This window comes from Neodiprion lecontei, chromosome 1 (genome assembly GCF_021901455.1).
Source record: "Neodiprion lecontei isolate iyNeoLeco1 chromosome 1, iyNeoLeco1.1, whole genome shotgun sequence".
NCBI lineage: Eukaryota > Metazoa > Arthropoda > Insecta > Hymenoptera > Diprionidae > Neodiprion > Neodiprion lecontei.
The window spans coordinates 15,119,971-15,142,768 of record NC_060260.1 but is presented as its reverse complement, the minus strand read 5'-3'; the positions used below and the strand labels follow the sequence as shown (position 1 = coordinate 15,142,768).

General features: G+C 36.0%; 1 protein-coding gene across 1 annotated transcript in view; it reads left to right on the top strand.

Moving 5' to 3' along the window:
* The first annotated feature begins 3,328 nt into the window (after positions 1-3,328).
* The window catches only part of LOC107227861 (annulin-like), a 486,920-nt gene continuing 467,450 nt past the window's right edge, over positions 3,329-22,798 (top strand). Inside the window, exon 1 of the mRNA XM_046738423.1 lies at positions 3,329-3,682. Coding sequence (XP_046594379.1) covers positions 3,547-3,682 — 136 coding nt within the window. The 5' untranslated portion in view covers positions 3,329-3,546. The remainder of the gene's footprint in view (positions 3,683-22,798) is intronic.

Here is a 22,798-nt window from a genome sequence, read left to right as displayed (position 1 = left end):
ATGTGTCATTTTTTATATTTTTTTAAAATATTTTTTTTCGAAAAGTTCAGACTTTTTTATACGGAAAATGAATTTTTTTATTTTGGGAATATCTAAAAATAAATCATAGCAAAATAAAGTTAAAAGTTTTGTGATGAATTGTCGATCTGTATTATGCTGCCGTCACGGTCGTCGCACGATAACTATCGAATCAAGTTTGAAAATGTCTGTACAAAGCATTATATTCAGCGATTATATATATATAAATAATATAGCAGCATAATACAGATCGGCAATTCATCACAAAACTTTTAACTTTATTTTGCTATGGTTTATTTTTGAATATTTCTAAAATAAAAAAATACATTTTTCGTGTAAAAAAGTCTGAACTTTTCGAAAAAAATATTTTAAAAAATATAAAAAATGATACATTGGTAGAAAAAGCTTTTTTTACGTTTTGGCCTCATTTTTCAGGGTTTTCCCGATACTGGAGGAAATTGAAAATATTTTTTTCAGAAAGCTGAGATTTTTTTAAACAAAAACCGTTATTTAATATAGTTTTAGAAATTTTACAAGTGATTGATATTTTAATATCTAAAGTCAACAATTGCAAATCTAGCAATTTTCGATCTTCTGTATCTTCGAAAGGGTTCGACGAAAAAATTTGAAAAAAATCATGAAAGCTTTCTGTGTTATGTACTTTTCAATGAAATTTTTTTGTTATGTAGACTTTAGACCCCCCGGCACAACTTCAGTCAATAATTGGTGGAATGACTTATTCTACTATTGCGACATCCTATCCAAAACATATAATATTTGGTGGATAGTTTTATTCCACTGCGTGTGCACGCCAGATGTCTTGTCCTCAAAAATACTTACCGCTATTTTGAGGAATTTATTTAGTTCTAAGTAAATATTTAAAGAATCCCTCTGACGTACGCATGTGGGCAGCTTACCTAAGTTATTATCAAAATTATATTGTCACACTATGAAAAACAAAAAAAAGGACAAACCGCGCAAGCAACTGATGAAAATGAAACAAAATTGTATATCATGAAGATTTGTGAAGCAACTTAGAATGTACTTAATATCCAAGGGCAGAAGGCATCGGGGATAAGACATCAGCACATAATTTCCGCCAGTAGCCCGATAAACATCTCATCGCGTTATATTCAACCGAGAGTTATGAACATCACGTTACCTCCGGGTTTTCAATTTGAAATGCACCGCGCATCAGTAGATCCTCGTGAAAATAATAGGAACAATCTAAGAATGAAATTATTATTCATTTTTGTGATAACCATGTGATAATGGAGGCTTATTATTTATCCCTGATTTTTGTGTATAGCTATCCGACAGCGGAGGCTTACCATTACTTATCCTTGTACTTCTCTTTATTATACACAGCGGAGCCTTATTAATTAACCTAGTGTACAACTGTCCGGTAGCGGAAGTTGAATTATCTTACACACTCCCCTCTCTCAGATACATTTAAAACTGCGCTAATTCCTAAACACCCAACACTACGACTCCTAAAATTACAAGTATGCCCATCTATCCCGATCACTTCATGAATAAACGAATATTATATTTCTTCAACACATATAATTTTCTAATCTGTCTCACCGCATTATTGCAGACATTCTTTTACATAGCCTAAGATATTTGAACAACTCATGGCTTATTCCCAGCGCGCTGAAAAAAGATTGTGTTGTTCTTTCATTATTATTACTTAGCCCTTTAATTCACGCTGGGACGCTGGGACGCGAAAGCGTCCCACCTTTTTTTGCATCTTTTCATTTATAAACCGCTTTTTTGCTAACATCTGCCAAGTTTTTTGGTTCCACATGGTCCCTGAAATATGACCAAATGTAAAAAAAGTTTCAAATTCATTTATTTATTGCAAAAGCAGCACATGTAAACAAATGGTAAAAATTCGTACTTTTCCAAGAAAATAAAGCATTTTCTGCTGATCTGCTATGAAAATCTGATTACCAATTTTTACACAATCTTAATACACACCAAAAAATTTTACAGAATTTTTTCTACATTTTTCTTGTTGTTTTTATTTATTCGCTATATTGGATATTTAAAATTTTTGAATTTCAAGTTCAGATTCGTAATCAGTGACCCCAAAAGCTCATCCATGAAATATCTCAAGTGAATCTTATGTAAGAAAAAATGTATGCATTAAAGGCTTTAAAGGAATTGGTGCCCAACTTTAATTTCTTAAATTAAAAGTGCACATGGCCACAGTGTCACACAATAGTACGTCCAACTGTATTTTTAGATTTTAAGCTCTTCAGTACTTCTTACTATCTCTGAACAGTCGAGCAAATGTAAGCTGAACTAGAAATTTTATTATTAATTGCATTAACTCCACTTTAGTGAGGTTACATATACGATGAATCGGTTTAAGCTTGTTTAAATTACTACTTTATAAATTAGAAAAGTATTTAACACAATTATAAGTTTCTCTCTGTGTATAGAATGAAATGAACCTGAGAAGTTGTAGAAGAAAAAAATTAAGCACATCAACGTTATCCGATTTTAAAAACAGTGCCCTATTTACATAATTGAATTTTCATGAAACTTTTTCGATAATTATATTTTTTGATTGAATGAAGTGGTCTGTAATGCCCTGTACATAATAGCACTTTCGCTTTCAAATGGCAACTGATGAAACAGAAAGTATACCATGCGGAAGACTGGGCAGAAATACTTTTTCAGTGCTAAGCCTAAAATAGTAACTGCATACCACATCACCGTTTAGTATCGTAGGATGGTTCATACATCCATCGCCTGTGCACGTTATAGAGTAACCATGTGTCTAGAGATCACGTGGTTATTCGCCAGAAACTTTCGTTCATCATATTTAGAAAGATGATCTCACATTCACGCTGGTGTGGGGACCAAGAGTACATACATCTCATTGAAGCAAATTCCTCGAATACGTCGGCTGCAATCACCTCTAATAACAATTATTACAGCATGATTCCACAACAATTGTCAAGTAATTATTCCGTGTTGATGAAAAAGAAAAGATTCATTTGTCGGACAGATCACCACATTGACCTCAATTGGAAACAGAGTCATTTACGGTATTCTGTCATTACGATTTAACTATATACGACACTAGAAAGTATTTACTTATTGAATAACGTGGGCGCAGAGGTCAAGGGATCTGTGAGGGCCGTGTGGCATCACGCCCAGCTATAGAGATGATCTCCATTGCATGCGCACTGTAACCAGTGCATACCATTTCACGATTTTCCAATAGTCGGTTAGCTTTCAGTAGACGTTTAATCAGAACGGCATGCTGACCTTCGACGTTGCCGCATCCATGTCGTTCCCGTCGTTTACCGCGCTAGACGCACGTATTGTTAGTCTCGAATGAGGTTTGAAGGTGATCGGGTGTGAGCTCGTGCGCAAGGGATTGTGAATATTTGCAGTGACAGAAAACTATAGTTAGTTTATGTGTTCAACATTTATTATTTAATTTGTTATGAACAATTTTTACTGGGATATTTAGGTAATTTTAAACACTTGGTTGCAACTCAAGGTAAAATGGGTCATTGTTTTTCGGTATGTTCGAAATTTCGTGCTGTGTTTCACCTGGACCGGGAGCACCTGCAATTAAATCCTTTATGCGAAAGACCGGACTGTATGCCGAAGCCACCTTCGCAGGCGCAGTTCACGCCAGGTGAGTTTTAGTACTACCTATGACAGTTTTCAGTGATTATTTCAAGTCGCAATTGCGCTTCAGAGTCGTATATGATTATGCTTCGGTAATATAATTTGCATTTTGTTTTATATGTAATATATGTAGATTGCAGATGTATTATGGAAATGAAGTGAATCACGGATGCATGTAGGTATTTAGGTTTTATATATTATAATAACTTCATTTCAATCATCAAAATATCTACTGAAAAAAATCAAGCCAATAACAAGCAATAAAAAAATTAATTTTTTTTCAAATAATCAGCTTATCTGTAATCTGCAAAGTATATTCCAAGCAACATCAATACAGAGTCAGAATATTGTGATAAGACGTGTAATGTTTACATTTGAACCAATTTACCTTTCCAAATTCCAATCTTCGAAAGTCAATCTCTAAATCGAATTTCGAAAACCTTGGATGCATTACCGGCTGAACCTTGCACGCATTATCGTCTTTTCGTTTGTTAGGTGTCTGAAGTACAGCTTGTCTATTCGGCTGAGTCATAGGTGAAATAAAGCATCATGGATAACTTTAAATTACGAATATGACGTTGAAAACAACTCACAATTCTCTCATTATTGCATCGCTCGTTGGGACGCAAATTTTTTTGTATAGCTCAAATTTTTTCAGTAAATTAAGATCACGCGTTAAAAATGCCTGAATAGAAGAATAGCAAACCTACAAGTCATAATACAGTATAGCACTAACTCTTTATAAAACATCGGTTAAAAATACATTCACTGACGTAGTTTTCAATATACAAAGAATATTAAGATTTCTTCTCATAACTGACCTGGTATATATGTATATATATATTCGGATAAGCTGCAAATATCGATGTTTACAGGTAGGGATTTTTTTTTTTTTTATATGACATCACGGTCTGTGATGCATATTACGATTTACGTAAACCGAATAGACAAGCTGTACGAATCATTCAGAAGTTGCGAAAATCAAACGATCATTGGCGTTATCGTTGAAAAAAACTAAACGTGTATTGAAACTGTATTTCGGTAATGTGTTTTATGAATTCAATGATTACGGATCAAAGTAAAATGAATAATATACGCTTATGAATAAATTGAAATGCAATCATAAGCAAGTAAGATCTGTTGGATTTCTAACACGCGGGACGATTCACCAAGGTAATGTGAGTTTCTTTTATTGGAATAGCAATGTTTTCTGCAAAGCCTATTTCATTTTAGATTCTTAATATCATGGAAACATGTACGAATTTCAGGACATCGATTAAAGTCTCAAGAACACCATAGTTTATTGCGAATAAAGGATAATCTAGATTGTACTGTTCAAGACGAATTCTGAGTCTGGGTTACAAATGTTAAATTATGACATCTTTCACGTAACGAATGAAAGAAAAAATAGTTTTATTGGATAAAGTTCGCTTTTGTAGAAACCACAACAATATTTCGGGTCTTAAGAATAATTACCTATTTTCTTGAAAAATTGTTGCAAATAAAAATTGCACAAACATCAGTTTTACATCTAAATCACTTTTTTTTCAAAAATCATTATCAATAATAAACTACAAATGTAAAAGTATTGATAAAACAAGTTCAAAAATGAATACTTTTCGTACTTCTATATTTGTACGGACTTTCTCGTATCAAATTTCAAGACTTATTTATTAACGTAAAAAAGACAAAAGCTAACTTTTTAAGTAAGCAATGAAGATCTTGGTTATTATTCGATGTGTATAATTAAAATTTATTTATTTTAATATAAACTCAAAAAAAAAATTTCTTCGACCTGTGTTACAAGAAATAAAATTGTACATATCGGAAATCGTAGACAAGTAGAAATATTTGGATGCTGGGGTTATAAATGTGGTATAATATAGTCAAAGATTTAGGCGATACTGAGCAATGCATAACGTCTTATCGTCACTGCGGAGTCAGAAGTCTGCTAAAGATGTAGTATTTGATGAAAATTCTTTTAAAAATTGTGATTCATGATGCCATGATACTCAATAGTATACCGACTCAATGTTGAAAATAGACATACTAAATGTAAATATTGTTTCAATCGACTTCGAATTTGTGATAGTGCAGCTGCTCTTTCTCATGAGCCCGCCACTGAATTCATAGTTATTTAGAGATTTTATTTAAAGTTGAAATTATACTTCACCTGATCTAGCTGTCATTTTGTTTAGGGTATACTAGCATTTGGTACGAACGGAGCGCTGAAAATCAGCATAGAGCTGAAATAAGACTATGAGCGTATTTATTATCTGCACTCTTAAAACAAAGATATGGTACATAGTTGATTTTCACGTAGTTGAAAATTGATAGGAAATTCACCTTTATTTATAGTCCTATGAATCGTACTATTGCCAACGTTCCAATAGTAGTTTGATAATCTCGGTAACAATATGCGCGAATGGTGAAAAAATAAATTAAAAATCGTCTTAAAGAGAGCTCTAGATTACCATACATATTGTTGTACTCGAAACTGTCGATATATAGTATGATAAACTATCTTCGGGGGGATAATTGTATGTAGGTAAAAACATCTAAAACGTAAACAAATTTGCCAATTTACCATGGTAACATCATAATGAAAATATAAGAACAACTTAGGTATTGCCAGTTTCTCTCGTGAAATCGAGAAAGAACGCCGAGCCCTAAGATCTCTAGGCAAGTAGGTATCCGTCATGAAGTCGGACCTCGTTGTTTCGTGTAGCGATATCGAAACATCATTTTAAGAGCTACACACTTGGCGGGCACATTTAGTTTGTATTTTATATTAGAATGATTATACTTTTAAGTGTTGTGTATGATCCCATGCGATAATGACGTCTTTAAGATCGAATACAATCAATTTTGCACGAAATGAATGGTTGTTTAATATTACTAACGTATAGAATTGAAATGGTTTTATTCTGCCACTTGCAGCTTATTGTTAGATTCATACTGTGTAAAATTCATGACTTAATCGCATTGAATCTATTGATCAGTTAGCTTCGAACAGATTATCATAATGTTAATTTTGGACTGAATAGATGCGTTTCATCAATTCTTTCTGTTGTTTGATTTGCCGTCGATTGCAGTAGAAATATCGGTGCATGCGAGAGTACGAACGTGCTGGCATGACGGGCGCCTTGGGGGCGCTTACACTTCAGCACTTCCGTACACTGGCGCGCAACGATATTCGGTAAATGCATACCCGCAAGTGAATTCAGACGAAGTGAGTAAAAATTGACAAATTTTGTAGCAAACAAGTAAGGACAAAACTTTGGATAGGCAAATTGTGCGAATTAGAACTTTTGTTGCTTATGCCATGTGAAGTATTCATGCATTTTGCTTTCACGCATCGAGCTTTTGTAAATAAATACTATTTCACGCTGTAAGAATACCTACAATCAAGATCGGCGGTCGCGGATCGCACAAAATTCATAAAAAAAAAAGCGCGCGACCCGACCACACTATCTGTTAGCGCGATGAGAAGCGTTCTAACCTCCCTGACAAAAATTTTCACGCCCTATAAACACACGATAGTATATGATACGTCAAATATACGTAATGGTGGTTTAATTCAAGTATAAGCACAAATGATAGACGGTCAGAAATCTACGTTGTATGTACTGATAAGTATTATACGGCAGCGATGAACGTTTAGACCACATTTTGAGAACTTCGTCTGTTTATTATACGTCTATCAATGAACAACTTGATGAGGTATAAAAATAAATTCCAACATCCGTATATGTAGCAGTTGTATCGACTTGTAGCCTCTTACCGTTTTCTTTCGACCATGATCATCGTTTTATTAACTTTAATAATAAACATTTAGAGTGGTGGCTGCAACAACGTATATCACTAGTCGATAATATGTATTTTGTATACCTGACACCTACGACTATAGTATAAAATAACAATAGTGTTGAAACATTCACCAATCTACGTCTTATAAATTAGTGTATCATCAGGGCAGCAGAGAATGTTGTTAAAACGGTTCAGGGTACCGCCGTTTCATTAAACGTTTAAAAATTAGCAACCTCATTTAGTATAAATGAAAGTTTTAAGATCCGTATATCTAACTGTATCCGTATATTCTACCGTTTAATTTTGACCATGATTATTGTTTTATCAACTCTACTGATCAACGTTCAGAGTAGTGGTTGCAAAAAAGTATATTACTAGTCGATAATACGTATGACTTTCAAACGTTAATTCTACATCCTACCATCATGCAAGTAGGGATGTCCATTTTTGTGAGTATGGAAGCATAACATAGTTGCTCTGGAAATCATGTAGTAACTTCCGCTTTAACGATTTAGTGAAATATACGCTACTTTATCTTACAATAGACAATGTGGACTTTACTTCATGCCTTAAGTCAACTTGTGAATCTGCTCAAATTGTGCGTGTCTAAACTTTATACAAAATTCTTAACAGTGTCAGATTTCAATGATGCCCAAAGAATTACCATGTTAAGTTTCGAATGAGTAATCAAATTTTCAATTTCAGACAATGGCACTGTAAATTTCATGAATATCTAACAATTTACTAAATTTGGACAATAAATGCTCTTGTAAATTCATTTGAAATTGTATTGTGAGTGCGAATTCTGAAATTATAATCTTATTAATGAGTTTTTAATGACTGTATTATTTGTCATGCCTGTGTAGACCGTACATTGTATTGTGAATCAAATAAAGTCATGGTTTTCCACAGAATAGTTTGGCGTAGTAGGTAGGGTGTCCGACCAGTAATCTAAACATTGCGAGTGAATGGGGTTCGAACCCAGGCTAGTGCGAAATAATGCGGTAGGTTTTAAACTAATCGATCTAAAATGCGTTTTCATCGATGTAATTACCGATAAGTTGTTGAAATAGTGTCCGCGTTCAAGAAAAATCATTAACATCAATTCTCCAAGGATTTGCGATCTATTTTTTTTCATGTCACAATTTTAATATACATTTGCGATGAAAAACCTTGCTGTAGTACGTATTAAAACAGGTTGACAAAGGTAAAAAAATAATTTTCACCTACCATCATCCAGTGATAGTCTTGAAGTTCATGTGATACGTATAAGACACGTATCCCATATACATTAACAACCGGGTTACTATTATACGTAAATCGGAGTGACGTACTCAAAACGTATAAATATGACTGATATTTTACTTATACAAATATCCGTCTCAAAACCCTACTGACAATACCTATTAAAATCGGTTAATAAACGTCAAAAATAACGTTTACTTGACGAAAGTTTTCTAAACTTATGGTTTATACTCTTTTTCAACGTTTATCATACTATCGTGTGTTTATTGGGCGCATATTTTTCCCGTCTTATGATGGAATTTCTACGTCTAACAACTTTTGTAGGTTTTTAGATTTTTGGAGCTTTCAATTGAGCCTTATATTAATATGGTCGATGTACGGATAGACGAAATATACCACCTGTCATATTTCCAACATCGTCGAAATTGTCAGTTCAGTCTGGAATTTTCGTTTTTTTCAGACCTCAACTTTTTGGTGTATCTAGATATATAATCAGTGATAACCACGGTTGTACATCTTGTATAATTGATACATGAAGTCGTAAAATGCTATCATTTGTAACGCTAATTTCCGCTACCCTCAGATGAGGACTTACCGTTGACACTGTGGCGCGATTCTTCAATTACTGTGAATTACTAAACTATAACAAAATCATGTACGTTGGGCGCCAGACGTTTTCGCGTCGAATTTCAAACAGCAATACGAAACAAATCAAAAAATGAATAGAAAACCCGTTATATGGCTGCCTAGGCTCAGGTACTCACACGAACTGGTAGAGTGGCGGTATTCAAGGTAGCTAACGATAATTAAGGAATTGAAGAAATAAAGGATAAACTAAAGATAGTGAAAATCAACAGTCAATTATCAATTAGTCGATTAGCCTTACACATTCGAATCAGTGAAGTTAGGTTACACAAATTAGCAAGGATCACTAAGTCAGCAAAAATGGGTTACCAGATTTTCGGCAGAATAAAATCAAGACGGTAGCTTTAAACGAAAGACGATAGTTAACAGAGAGAACTAAGCGTAGGTCGGAAGAAGCGATATAATGCAAAGATTTATTTGAAACCACACGTCACTGAGTGACGTGATTTTACCCAAATTTCAACGAATGAATTGTTATTCGTAGTAACGCGAATTATTATTCTGTTAATTTGAAGCGAGAGTAAGAACCTTATTGTAAATTGATAGATAACTAAGTGATGATAGCTCGGGAGATAGTAACACAAGAGTAAGACAGACTTTACCATAGACTTTGACTAATAAGAAAGATTGACATTAATTTATAATTTACGAAATCGGTAGCTTAGACAAGAGAATAGGAATGACCATAAAATACGAGAGACAATCTACGAGAGGGTTATTCGTAGGCGATTGAATTAATGATCTACCATATTTAGAAATTCGAGAAGCTTCACAAAGAAATCTTGAAATATAAATTTCGAGGAAATGTAAATTATGAGTGAGTGAGAAATTCAGAGAAGAGTTTGCAAAATAAGGAAGTACACTAATTGTAAGTACTCCTTATTATAAAAAAATCACGGGTAATACGCAGTACTTAAATTGACAAAGAATTACGGTATGGCAGAGATATACAAAGATAACAATAGCAAGTAACAACAATAAAGAATTGCCAATAGCAATAGAAGAGTACGATAGTATTGAGCGGCTTAATCTACGCTTGGGTATACTCAAAGGAATTTACGATACAATAGGCACAATATCGAATAAAATATAATAAGCGGAGGTGGTACAAGAAATAAAATATAATAAGCGCTCCTAGCACAGAAAATTAAGAAAAGGAGACTAAAGTTTATATAGCTTAAGATACGGTAGAAATTTACAGAGGCAGACTAACAGAAAGGCTATTGCCGGATAAGAATAGTGATTTGGCCCACTCAACCTTTTGGGATGATTATGGTTTTATTATGTCGGCACAGTCAAAATGAATTCCACCATTTTTGCTCTAAAGTTGTGAATTAACGAGTATTTCAGAAAAACAAAAAAATTGAACTTTAAATCAAGATGGCGGCGAACGCAATGGCGGGATATTCCCGAAAATCGAGATTTAGACTTCCAACCACTCCCCCCCCCCCCCCAAGTTTAAAAAAAAAATCGCTTCCCCTAATTATTTCCATTTAAGGCTATTTTTATGTCTACCTCGACTGGACTACAGTGGTATGTAGGTATATGTAGGGTGCGCTGGCTTCTAGAAGTAGCGTACAAGTCACGTATCACATCCTAGTGTATGTATAAACTAGCAAAAGTTCAATTTACATAATTGACTATCCTTATAGAATGTGCATACGACAAGTTTTTATTAATCGAAGAAAGTTGGAATTAGTAACTGTTGGTGAGTGTTATTATGTAATTGATTAATATACACAACTTATTCAACGTTGTTGTATCAATCCGAAGACTCCTCATTCTAGTACTTGCTATTACTTTTATTCAAAACTTTTGACATTACAGAAAATGTCAGATGGTCCGAGCCAAGCTAAAAAACCAGAAAATTCAAGATGATAAATGCATTAAATGTCAAGCCAATCTCCGCAAGAAATCAAGCAAGGATCGGAAAAATATACAAATTGACAAAGACAGAGTCTTATACGAAAAACAACTGAAAAAACCGGTCAAATTAAGAGATGTTCTATGCTGCAATTGTCGAACATCAAATTCTCTTCAATTGGCTGAATCTGTAAGAGCTACTGCAACTACAACACAAAGTGCAATGACTGGAGCAAGATCAGATAATCCTGATTTAAGTACTTCGGGCTTAAGCATCTCCAGCAGAGCCGCTAGCGCAACTATAACTTCTTATAGTTCTCTTAATAGTGCATCAAAATCTAAAAAACCTGTCAATATTGCATCAGCATTCGGTACAGTCTTGTCAGTTGCGTCGACATCTCGAGCAGTTATTCCAATTGCATCGACATCTAGAAAAATTGTTTCAACTGCATCAACATCTGATGCAGTTATCTCAAGTGCAGTGTCATGTACGATGGTTGTTTCAAATGTATCGAGATCTGATTCACCATTTCATACATTATATGATTCTAGAACTTTAACGAGTACCCCATCTCATTCAACTGTTAATTATACGGACAAAAATACTAATGCTTTTGAAATATTTTCACAATTATCACTAACGCCTACGCCACTATCATCACAACCGCCAGGAGTTGGTTTAATTTATCCGTTGCCACCAAATGTTAATGTTGTTGAAACTGTAGAAATACCTTTTAAAAGATTTTCTGTAAGTCAAAGACGGTGTTGCGTATGCTCAGCACATGCTGATAGTCAATCAATGATTATTGTACCTACCGAAGCACGAATTCAAGCGTTCGCTTTTCTGAGAATCTACATCCCTAAAAATAATTGGTGTTGTGGAATACATATTCTTGAAAAAAGATTTATTGCTAATGAGCTAGAGTAAGTTCGTGCAGTACCTTTGGTGTATGTTCAAATACTAGTATCATCGAAGTCTCTGAACTTGCATTATTTTCAGATAAATTATCTTCGACAAGTATAATGGAACTTCATGACAAGATTGGCAATTTCAACTTAGATCAAAACCGCTTGAAGATTTTTACCGTATATAACTGGAATGAACTCAAAAAGAGAACAGAAATGCTATCTTCTTTGAGACGTTCATGTAACAGGAACCCGTTACAAGCCGTTGCTATTTTTTCGATGAAACTTCGAACTGGCAGCTCCGATAGTTTTATTGATGCGATTCTCGAAGTCAAAGATCATCGAGCTATCGAAAATTGTATTAAGTCAGTTATAAGTGCGTTTAAAAAACACGTCTTACGAACTAAGTTTGGTTATAAAACTTGTTTTAGAGATAATCTTATTAACAATCATACATCGGATATAGTTAAAAAATTACATAATATAGAAAATCATTAGGTAGTCATATGCGATGGAACTTATGTATACCATCAAAAAAGTAAAAATAGCGAATACCAGAGGAAAGCTCATTCTGGACAAAAAAAGACCCACCTTTGTAAACCACTCACTATTTGCTGTACTGATGGTTATATTTTAGATTTACCTGGATCTTTTCCTGCTAACAGAATGATGATTCAATATTAAAAACTATTTTGGATGATCCTAACGGCTTGAGTAGTATTTTGAAACCAGGGGATATTTTGGTACTAGATCGCGGATTTCGCGACGTGATAGGATATTTTGAAGGAAACGGGTATAAAGTACTGATGCCTGCTTTAAAAGTTAGGCGTCCTCGAGTAACTACTGAAGAAGCTAACTTCTCTCGATTTGTAACTAAAGTTCGGTGGGTTGTTGAGGCAATACATGGTATCATAGGAAAAAAATTTAAATTCTTTCTTAATGAAGTTAACAACAGAACTCTCCCCGAAATCGGTAGCCTCTGCCGAATTCTGTGTTATCTGAACAATACTTTCGGTAAACGTTTCAGGTCTGATGTTGGTATGACTGATAGCATCATTAATTTCATGAAATCCAAAATGGACACAGAAAATACTTTGGCAAAAGAAGTAGAGCAGGGTCGCTGGAGTAAAAAGAAAAAACCATTTCAGAGCATTAAGTCCAGTGCAATAATCGATTTTCCGGAATTATCAATCGTTCCACTAAAATTTTTATTTACTAGAAGTTATCAACTGTAAACGGCATTATGCTATTTGGCCAAAACTGGCAATGATAATAACGAAATAACCCCTAGGTGCTTGAAAGAATCAAAAAATATTTTGAAATATGAAGTTAAATCGCGTCATAAAAACAGCAAAACTTATAAATTAAATGCTACATTGATTACGTACCAAACGATAATTGCATCGATGTGTAAATAATTGTTTTTGTTTTTGTATTTTCCTGTATTCTAATCAACGTGGGATGTCAAAAACACATGTCAATAAGGGGACGGTAAATAATTTGAGTCTATTGTCAACATAAAAGAAAAAAAATATGAAATAAATGAACAGGCTTACAAAAAAAAAATAACCAGTACGATAATAAATATGACATTGACTATAAATGGAAAAAATGAAGTATAAATAAAATATAAGGGGAATATAAATAAAATATAAACAAAATGTAGATGAAATATAACTAAAATATAAATAACATATAAAAACTCTTTAAATCCTGTCCATTGTTCTAACGATTAAAATTACACATTCATTCCAAACATTCACAAATAAATTAAGATAAAATACGCTCGAATTCACACTGGGATATAAAATTGTCTATAGTGTTGATGTAAAAAGTTGGTCAGTCATAATTATATTCAAAATCACTTATCCCTCGATTTAATACTCGGCAGTAACTCCGTCGTGTAATCGTCCATGTGATTTTGCGAATCTTTTTATAAAAATTGGAATCCACGATCTTTTTAATTTCTCTTCGCGGCGATTCCGTAATGACGTTCAGATTCGTATGGATATTAACTGGCGAGGTCAATGTGTGAATTTTATTTTAATTCTCGTTTACAATGATTACCCAAATAATCACTACGGGGAATTATAAACCGGTTAGTTGGGCGTCTTCCCGTAGACTCTTTCAAACGCCAAGCCGCCTCTCTCGCCCGACGCCCGAATCGAGATGGCGGTGCCAAGCAAAACCTCGCCAGCACTTTCGAATTTATAATATCGTCACAGATGGCATTGGGTGATACGCTTGTGATTGTGCTAATGGGTTGAGTACAGTCGGATGCTGTTGTCATGTAGCAGCCATAATTGATTATCTTTCTCCCGCGAGGTACCAGACTAATATCATCAGGCCAGCTGAATTATTATTAAAAATCTTTGATACCGATGAATACTAAGATATACTAACTGTTGTTAGTGACAGTGATGACAGTAAAAGCGAAAATTAGAGAACAGTTTTATTCTGGTTTATTCATGTTTGTAATACATATACGTATTATTTTGAGTATACTAAAATACCTACTACTATTGTACAAGACGTGTTTTAATATATACAAGTACGTTCTCAAAGTTAAACGTCATTACGTATTTTTCTTCTTTTTTCAGTTTTCTCTCCCTCTTCGTGATGTGTCATTAGTCTATGTGCATATATGTATGTAATTTATATTTGAGTGTGTAGAGGATTAGTAAGTGAATTTAAGTGTGCGCGCGTAATGTGTGTATGAGATCGGGAAAAGACATTGTGAATTAGCATGAAAACGTTTCTGTATGCAACGATTCCTTGTCATGTATTTCAAAATATACTGTAACCAATATTTTTAATGGCGTTGAGGGTAAAACGATAGAACGATAATTGGTTACCCTACGGCGCAGTCACTAACCTGAATAATTAGATAGAGAGAGAGATACTAAGGGAGAAAGATACGATTGTTGGGCGCCAGACGCACATGCGTCAAAAATAGATAATTAGAGAAAAAGACAAAGGTAAAGGTAAAGGTAATAGATAAAGGTAAGGTCAGGTTCTACGACGGTTTTGCACAGTTCGCTCAGAGAGACAAGATAATGGTAGAGGGGCGGAGTCGAATCCAATAGATAAAATAAGAAACAGGTGAAGCAGGAATAATGTCAAATATATTAAGCAAGAAGCGATAAGTTTAATGACAAGCAAGCAGCTGAAGAGATTGAGATACAATTACGATAAGTGCGATAATTAACAATATTTACAGCCAGAGAAAGGTTAAGCGAGAGAGTTAACAAATAACGGAACGTTTTCCGAATAAGCGGGAAATATGCGCAAGCTCGCGATACTAAAGGTAACGATTAACACGGTTTTATGATAGGTAGGCAGAACAGAAAAAGATATACTGTACTTAAATTAAGCGGTAAGCAAATAAATCATAAAATATGAGAGGCGATTATAAACACATGCGAAATACAACAATTGTAATAGTTATCACATTACCAGAATGATCAGAAATAGGCAGACAGGGAATTATGAATTACAAGGTAAATTCAAGCGACAGGTCAAATAGAAAATTATCATAAAATATAGAGAATAACACATAATACGTAGTCTCTAGTTTGCGGTAAGTGCGAGAGAAAGAGAGATAATATTCGTTACGATAAAAGGCAATTCAAGATAAGACAAACAATATGCAAGATAATTAATATGCAACGTACGGCAAACCAAATAGACTACGGACAACTACGATCAGCGATATTAGCGAAGAAAATAGTGAAAAAGATGTTCTGCGATACGGCACAATACTCCAATGTAAAATGAACGACGAGCGGGACCGCGCAGCGATGTAAGATTGCTCCCGCGGTACACTCACTAAGATACGATAATCAGCGGTAATAGGTAAAGAGACAGATAGAAACTAATCAGAGAAAATATAACAAAATAGCAATGTTCAGTAGCTAAGATAAAAATTGATCCTTCAACGGAACGCGCTGCTAGACAGCGATATTAGACATTCAAATTTTCCATAAGAGAAAGATAATAAAATAAAGCAATAGTCACTACAATGCGTAAGTAATAGTTGACCAGTCGCGAAGTTACTTGCAATAAGACAGAGAAAGGGACAAGATAAGAGATAAGAGAGAATAAGGTACGAGCCCAGGTGGCTCAAGCAGACCAACTGCAAGATAAAGAGAAAAGATACGAGCCCAATTGGCTCAAGCAGACCAACTGCAAGGTAAAGAGAGAAAGAGATAAAGGTAAAGGTACGATATATTGCAAGTAATCTCGTGGCTTCACAAAATAGAAGAGGAACCTCACTTACGTGAAAGAAGATAGAAACTGGTATAGAATACGATATAGATGCGATAATGATACGAGAAACTTTCTAACGAGAACACGTCTGTTTACTGCGAAAACTGAACGTAGAGTGACGAGATGAGCGATGATCCTGATTTTCGTCGAGCTGCTGTCACGTGATTCTTCCTCAAATTTGCGGTATTTTAATTGGACCAGCAGGTCGCGTGGCCTGGTCCACGGGTAGGCGGCGATAATCCCTCGCCGCTTGTTTTTCTTTTCCCTCGACGACAGGTATCGAGGTATCGGGACGTCGGAAGGTGGTTAGAGATGTTTTCCTTCAGCTATGCGGTATCGTTGGTGAGAGGGGGGGGGTCGTACTGCTCATGTGTTGCGATATTGAGGTGTGCGGCAATATTACGTCACCGGTCCTTTGGACTTGCGACCGACTGTAACTCACTCCTTGCTTTACTGGTACTCCCCGTTGTAGCTATTTCGTCGGCGCTGCATCCCGGCCCTCGCTCATTGAAGCCCTCATGCCGGAACGATCTGGTGGTGATGGCCCTCAACCCGGATTCCCACACTAGATCCACCAGATCCACGTGGTCAGCATATCATTAGCCTATTCCACGCCGCAGTCCTTCGATAGGACGGTTCGTGAAGAGAAAACCGTCCTCTATTGGATAGTCAACGACTTAGTAGATGTTAGGGTCAGTTCAGCTCCAGGCTGATAAGTATCGTCGACGGGAGGCTTCGTTGTGTTTTTGACGCAAAGCCCTGTACGCCGCCTAACGATGCATCCGAGCGGTAGAAGCATTCATTCGTGGTTCGGCTCCTGGCCGATAAGTCGCAAATAGTTGGAGGTGCTGTTTGTGCATCACGCACGACCCTGTTCGACAACTAGATAGGCATCCATCGGGAGTGGTTTCAGCGGTATTCGTTCGTCTGTAGTCGGTGGTGGTCGATGTTGAGCTGGTACGTGACCCCTGTCAGGCAGTGTCCTGGTATCTTGACGCAAAGGTCTCGCAGATGGTTCTCGTAGAGCATCACAGAATTAGAAAATAGCATACAATTAGCTTAGTAAAGAGAATTCAACTTAAAGATAATTAGTCGTTCATTTTTGGAGTATTGGCCTCAGACGTGCTTTCGTTATTTTTAGCGATATCTGCACCTAGGGAAATGCGATAATTAAACAAAGTGACGGGGTACAAAATACCACGTCACAATACATATGCGTACAATTCATCGCATGAGTATTATATTAGGCAGAAAATATTTCGTTGAATGTTTTTCGGTTGACAATATCGTTTTTCATCATTCAAAGTAAAACGAAGAGCAGAAAAAGCCGAAAATGATTGAAATAACGGTTTTTTATAATTTTCGGTGTGTTCCACCAATTTGTAAAAAATAAAAAAAGTAGAGTGTGTTCTTCGAGTAAAAATACACTTAAAGTATTAATTTGAAATCCGCGTCCATCTTAGTTGTCGAGAAAAAAATGTTAAACAATTTGGGAATTTTTTGGAAGGGCAGGGGGGGGGGGGGGGGGTGAAAAAAAACTGAAACAATCAAGTTGAAAGAAATCTACTTACTCTATACACTGTATTTTTTTCGTAAGGATGCATTGACTTGACAAAAAGTTTGGAAATGAAGACTAAAAACTGGGGTTTCTGGGGTGGTAAGGCCAGCAGTAGGGGTGAGTGGACCAAAATTCATGCTAAGCACTTTTTTTTTACTGTACCAACGTAATAAAACTATAATCAGCCCAAAAAGTTGAGTGTGCCAAATCACTATTTTTATCCGGCAATAGGATTTACAGATAATCAGAAAATTCACGAATACGAAAGAGTTACTTATTAAGTAGTTACGAGGTTGCTCAGACACGGAATTTATCAATTCACAGCTCTACAAAATAAATACTTTTTTTTGTTGCTCTGATTTTTTCTGTGAATCCTGGTGTTTGAGAACGTAAAACTTACGAATATAATTATGATTATATTAGATTGGCTCTGGTTTTTATGTTATTGTAGTATTGTATTCGAGATGACTCAATGTTTAAAGGCGAATTTCTCTTGAACGGTTAAAGTTCTATATCAGTAGTTTTTTATAGAGCGTGAAATTTCCTATAAGAATCTGTTAATACAGATAGTTTATTAGATGTACGTTTAGATGGTTTATATGTCAGACGTTTATGAGATATATTTTTTCCTAAATTTTTTCATCTGTTATTTAAATGGAAAATGGAAAAAAATCAATATTAAAAGCTCGTATTTGGCTGAGATATTCTATATAAGATGCTCTACCGAAAGTTTGATGCGTGTTTGAGAGAAATTTTTTAATTTTTTTTTTCGGAACACCCCAATACCCCCCCTTTCGAAGAAACTTGTTTTGCCCTCTTTTTCATGGCGAGAACAACAAAGTATTATATTTCTTATATTTTTCATACTTCTGCCCGAATAAAGTAAGCATAACTAAGGTTATTGATAGTATTTTTTTGATAAACTTTAGATATTAAAAAAAAGAAATCGAATTTTTCACCTAAACATTGCTTTTTTGAGTCATATATGAAAATGTCGATAGAATAAATAACTAGAGCCAATTTCGAAAAACTACGCTTACTCCTAAGGTCGTTGACATCGAATCTTTCTAAGACGACTCAAATATCAAGAGCAACAAAACCACTGTTGGCCAGTGAATTATCGAAACCATGCAGTCAGACGGCAACATAACGCAACTCTAAGTCGTGCACCATAATTCACACAAAACTGGCATCACACGATGCAACCAAGAGAGATAAAAACGATAAGAAAGAAAATAGAAATTAAGAGTAACTTCGTAACGATACAATACAAAGGCAGAAGCCTTACCTTAGCCGGTGACTCAGGCACACAAACTCTGACTCTAATTCAAATTAAACTTATTGGTAGCAAAAAAAAGGCTAAGAAGGAAGTTGCTCAAAAGGAGAGAAAGAAAGTAAACGATAATGCAAGCGGTAGTATAGTTGTGAGAAAATGGTAACGATAGAACAAACGATAGCGATAGTGGTAAAGGAAAAAGGGAAGGTAACTGAAAGAAATCAAAACGAGAACAAAGTAGTGGTGAAGCTGTCTCCTGGCGGGCTGAGCGTAGGTGATCCTTCTTCTAGTTGATTAGTCGTCTGTTCCCCACCATAATTGGGTCATCCCTGTTGTGGTGAATATCGGTTCTGATTACGTCACACGTTTTTGAAGATTGCCGACAGATGACACGTAATGTCCTGCCCGTGATTCCGTCATTGACACCAACACATACAATTTTTCAGCTGCTTCACCCTACTATCCAGGTTTCCTATCATTGGGGATTCCTTTGACAGAGGCATCTATGTCGGATGCTTTCCAGTCAAAGTTACCGAGTGGATGGCGACAACTTACTGTAACTCAATGTTCGCCTCCACCGGTTTGGTCGTATAGGCGGTGGCCAGCTGCCCACGATACATCAAGGAGACCATTGTTACGCCCCGACGTACCGCCTTGGCGTACCTTTTTCAAAATTCCATTTCATTTCATTTCGTTAATTTCTTCAATGCACAGATATCATTTCGTCAAAATCTCATATTCTAATAACGGCGAGTTCCACCCCTCCTGACAAAAGTCACGTAGAGACCAACGATGATCCCTAGTATAAGGTTCAACTTTCTTTTATTTAACTGGTACCAAGAACTGAGATAGGAGACTGCTGAATTAGCATCAGTAGCGCTCAGCCTGGAAATATCCCTCTTTTTAAGTTAAAACTATAATCAATAACTAGGATAAACCACTACCTTTGGAACCACCAAATTAAAATAGATTACTTATTGGAATGTATGAATGAATGTGTGAACATTGCATGTAAATATCTTTTGTTCATATCTTCAATGTGTCACCGACGAGATTGAGAATCGTCGGAACACCGTCGAAGAGCGAGAAGTAACGCTGACCATGCGGATTTGGGCACCAGGAGGTCGCCCTCGCACCTCATTGGCTAATTACCGTTGTAACTAATTACAACTGCAGCTCCTTGGACCCTCGGGCCCAAGAAGCCGCGTCTTTCGTCTGTCAAGTCGCGAAGTGCGTGGGCGTAAACCCGGATTAGCCCTCTCGAGCAAGAGTAGCGTTTGGAAAATCTTAGTTGTGACCGACCTAAAGTCTCGCGCTAATTCGTCAAATTCGAGCATTCAGTTAATCTGTTAGCTGCAAGAGGCTCACTTTCTTCTACGTTTCCATCTTTTCTGTGCTTTACTAAATCTCATCATTTCGCGAATAGACATTTTTATGCCATTCCATTTTCCATAATTAAACTGAGTTCGGCCCTGATTCAATCGAATCAGGTAATCTTAAGTAATAATAATAATAATTACACTATCGTTTTTAATAAATAAATTGTTGCAATCAATTTTAACATACATCAAAATCAGAAAATTGACATTTTCAACTATAACTTCCGATAACAAGATATCATTCCAAATCTAAAAAGACTAAGTGACCGACGTTCAACATCTTTCGATTGATCAACTCTTCCAAACTTGAGGTGAGGCCCCTGGTCCAGAAATCTACCGACGCAGACCGACACGATCCGACGGCTCTCAATCTCGTCGACCGATTCACCTAAAGCTAAGTCAATCCGAGTGTTAATCTTCGAAATTGAACGAATTCTTGTTTCACCTTTATAATCAAAATCTACTTCAGTAATTTTCATTCAAAACCAGGTCTAGAATTGGTGGCTAGCTTCACTACCCCCAATTGAATCGTACTTATTGTTTCCAAGAATTAACGAATAAGACTTAACAATAGTATATATAATTGATTTAAGATAATCTAAAAAGAGAGATACAATACAATAATCACGACCAGCTAGTTAACCATCGTTCAGAGTAGATGTTCCTGGGACCAAATAATAATATCCCTCAGAATAGAACAACACACGATTTTTTATAAACTTGAACACTTTATAAATTGTTATTTTCGGCTCATATATCATTATCACCATTGATTGTTACCAGACATTTCAATAACCAAGTCGAAACAGAATATACTTCATCATTTACCAGTTAAATCATATTAAACATTTATTTTGAACGACCTTCTTCCCATTTTTATTATTGTAAAATTGCCTCAACAATTTAAACAAACCTCACAGACCTGTACAGGACTATAGCAACACGATCCTACAAATTACCGGCTTATCGAAAGGTAGGTCTTTCTTAGTTTTAATGATTATTCATTGTCGTTACGTGGGAGCTTGATTATTCAATTAATCATTAACTACCACCGCTCAGTACACCCTCACCCCCACGTAACACCATGCAGTCACACGGTGGCTTAATGCAACTCTAAGTCATGGACCATGAGTCATATGATTATAATCCTTACTCGTAGGAAGGCTGCGTTGACCCTCAGAACTAGGTCTTTATCAAACTGGAAGTAGTACTTTAGGGGTCGGTTCGGCACCTGGCCGGTAAGTTAGAAGACGGCAGGCTACAGTCTGCCCTGTATGCCCCTTACGGCATGCGAGAAATCGGGCAGCTGGTTTCTCCTTGAGAAGCTGGTCCCTCGGCTGATGGGAGGACTTTACATCTGTATGCCTGCAATCGAGGTGATACGAGAGCTTCGGATGTGTGCTAGCCCAGATGTTTCAGAAGCACACCAAGGTAGCCAGTTCAGTCTTATCAAACCGTCGGTAGACGAAGTCATCGAGAGCTGGAAACGGTAGTTATCGGTAGCTGTTGACCGGTGGTAGAAATCGTCGTCGTCCGTGTACCTTGTTAGTTTGCGCCGGAGCGCGAAATACAGAATTTACATAGAAAGAATTAGTTACTGGTAGTTATTACCTATTTTCTATCGAGTTTGGTTGAAGTACCCCGCCAGAGACGCGTTGTCTGGATATTTCCTTCGGTTTTATGCCCTTGTGACGAGCGGCTATAAAATGCAACGTTGTACAGTATAAACGACACTAGAAAACATGGAAAGTTGCGCGCCCGTATGAAATTAATGTAAACGCGGTTGCTAGCGAAAACTGAACAGCCCTGTTGCGAAGTTGATTGACCGCATTTAAATTCACTATGAATTCTCCTAGCTTGTCTCAGAGTCGCGATGGCGGTATAGCCCATGCTATTTACATGCGATACAAATCTTCCTGTAATATTTTTTCGTGTCTTCTCACAAGCAGTGTTTTTGCGAAAGTATGGCCGATATTGATTTCCAAAAGACAACCTCAAACAATGTGCTGAAACTTGATGTCAGTATAGTGGTGAAATTTTCCAATAAAATCGAAGATTCCAACGAAGCTGAAGGTCGTGGTGCAAAGCCGACAGGTAAGTCATATTATGTTGGTGGACTTACTATTTTAGATTCTCTTTCATACATGTGTGTCTCGGACACTACCGGGACAT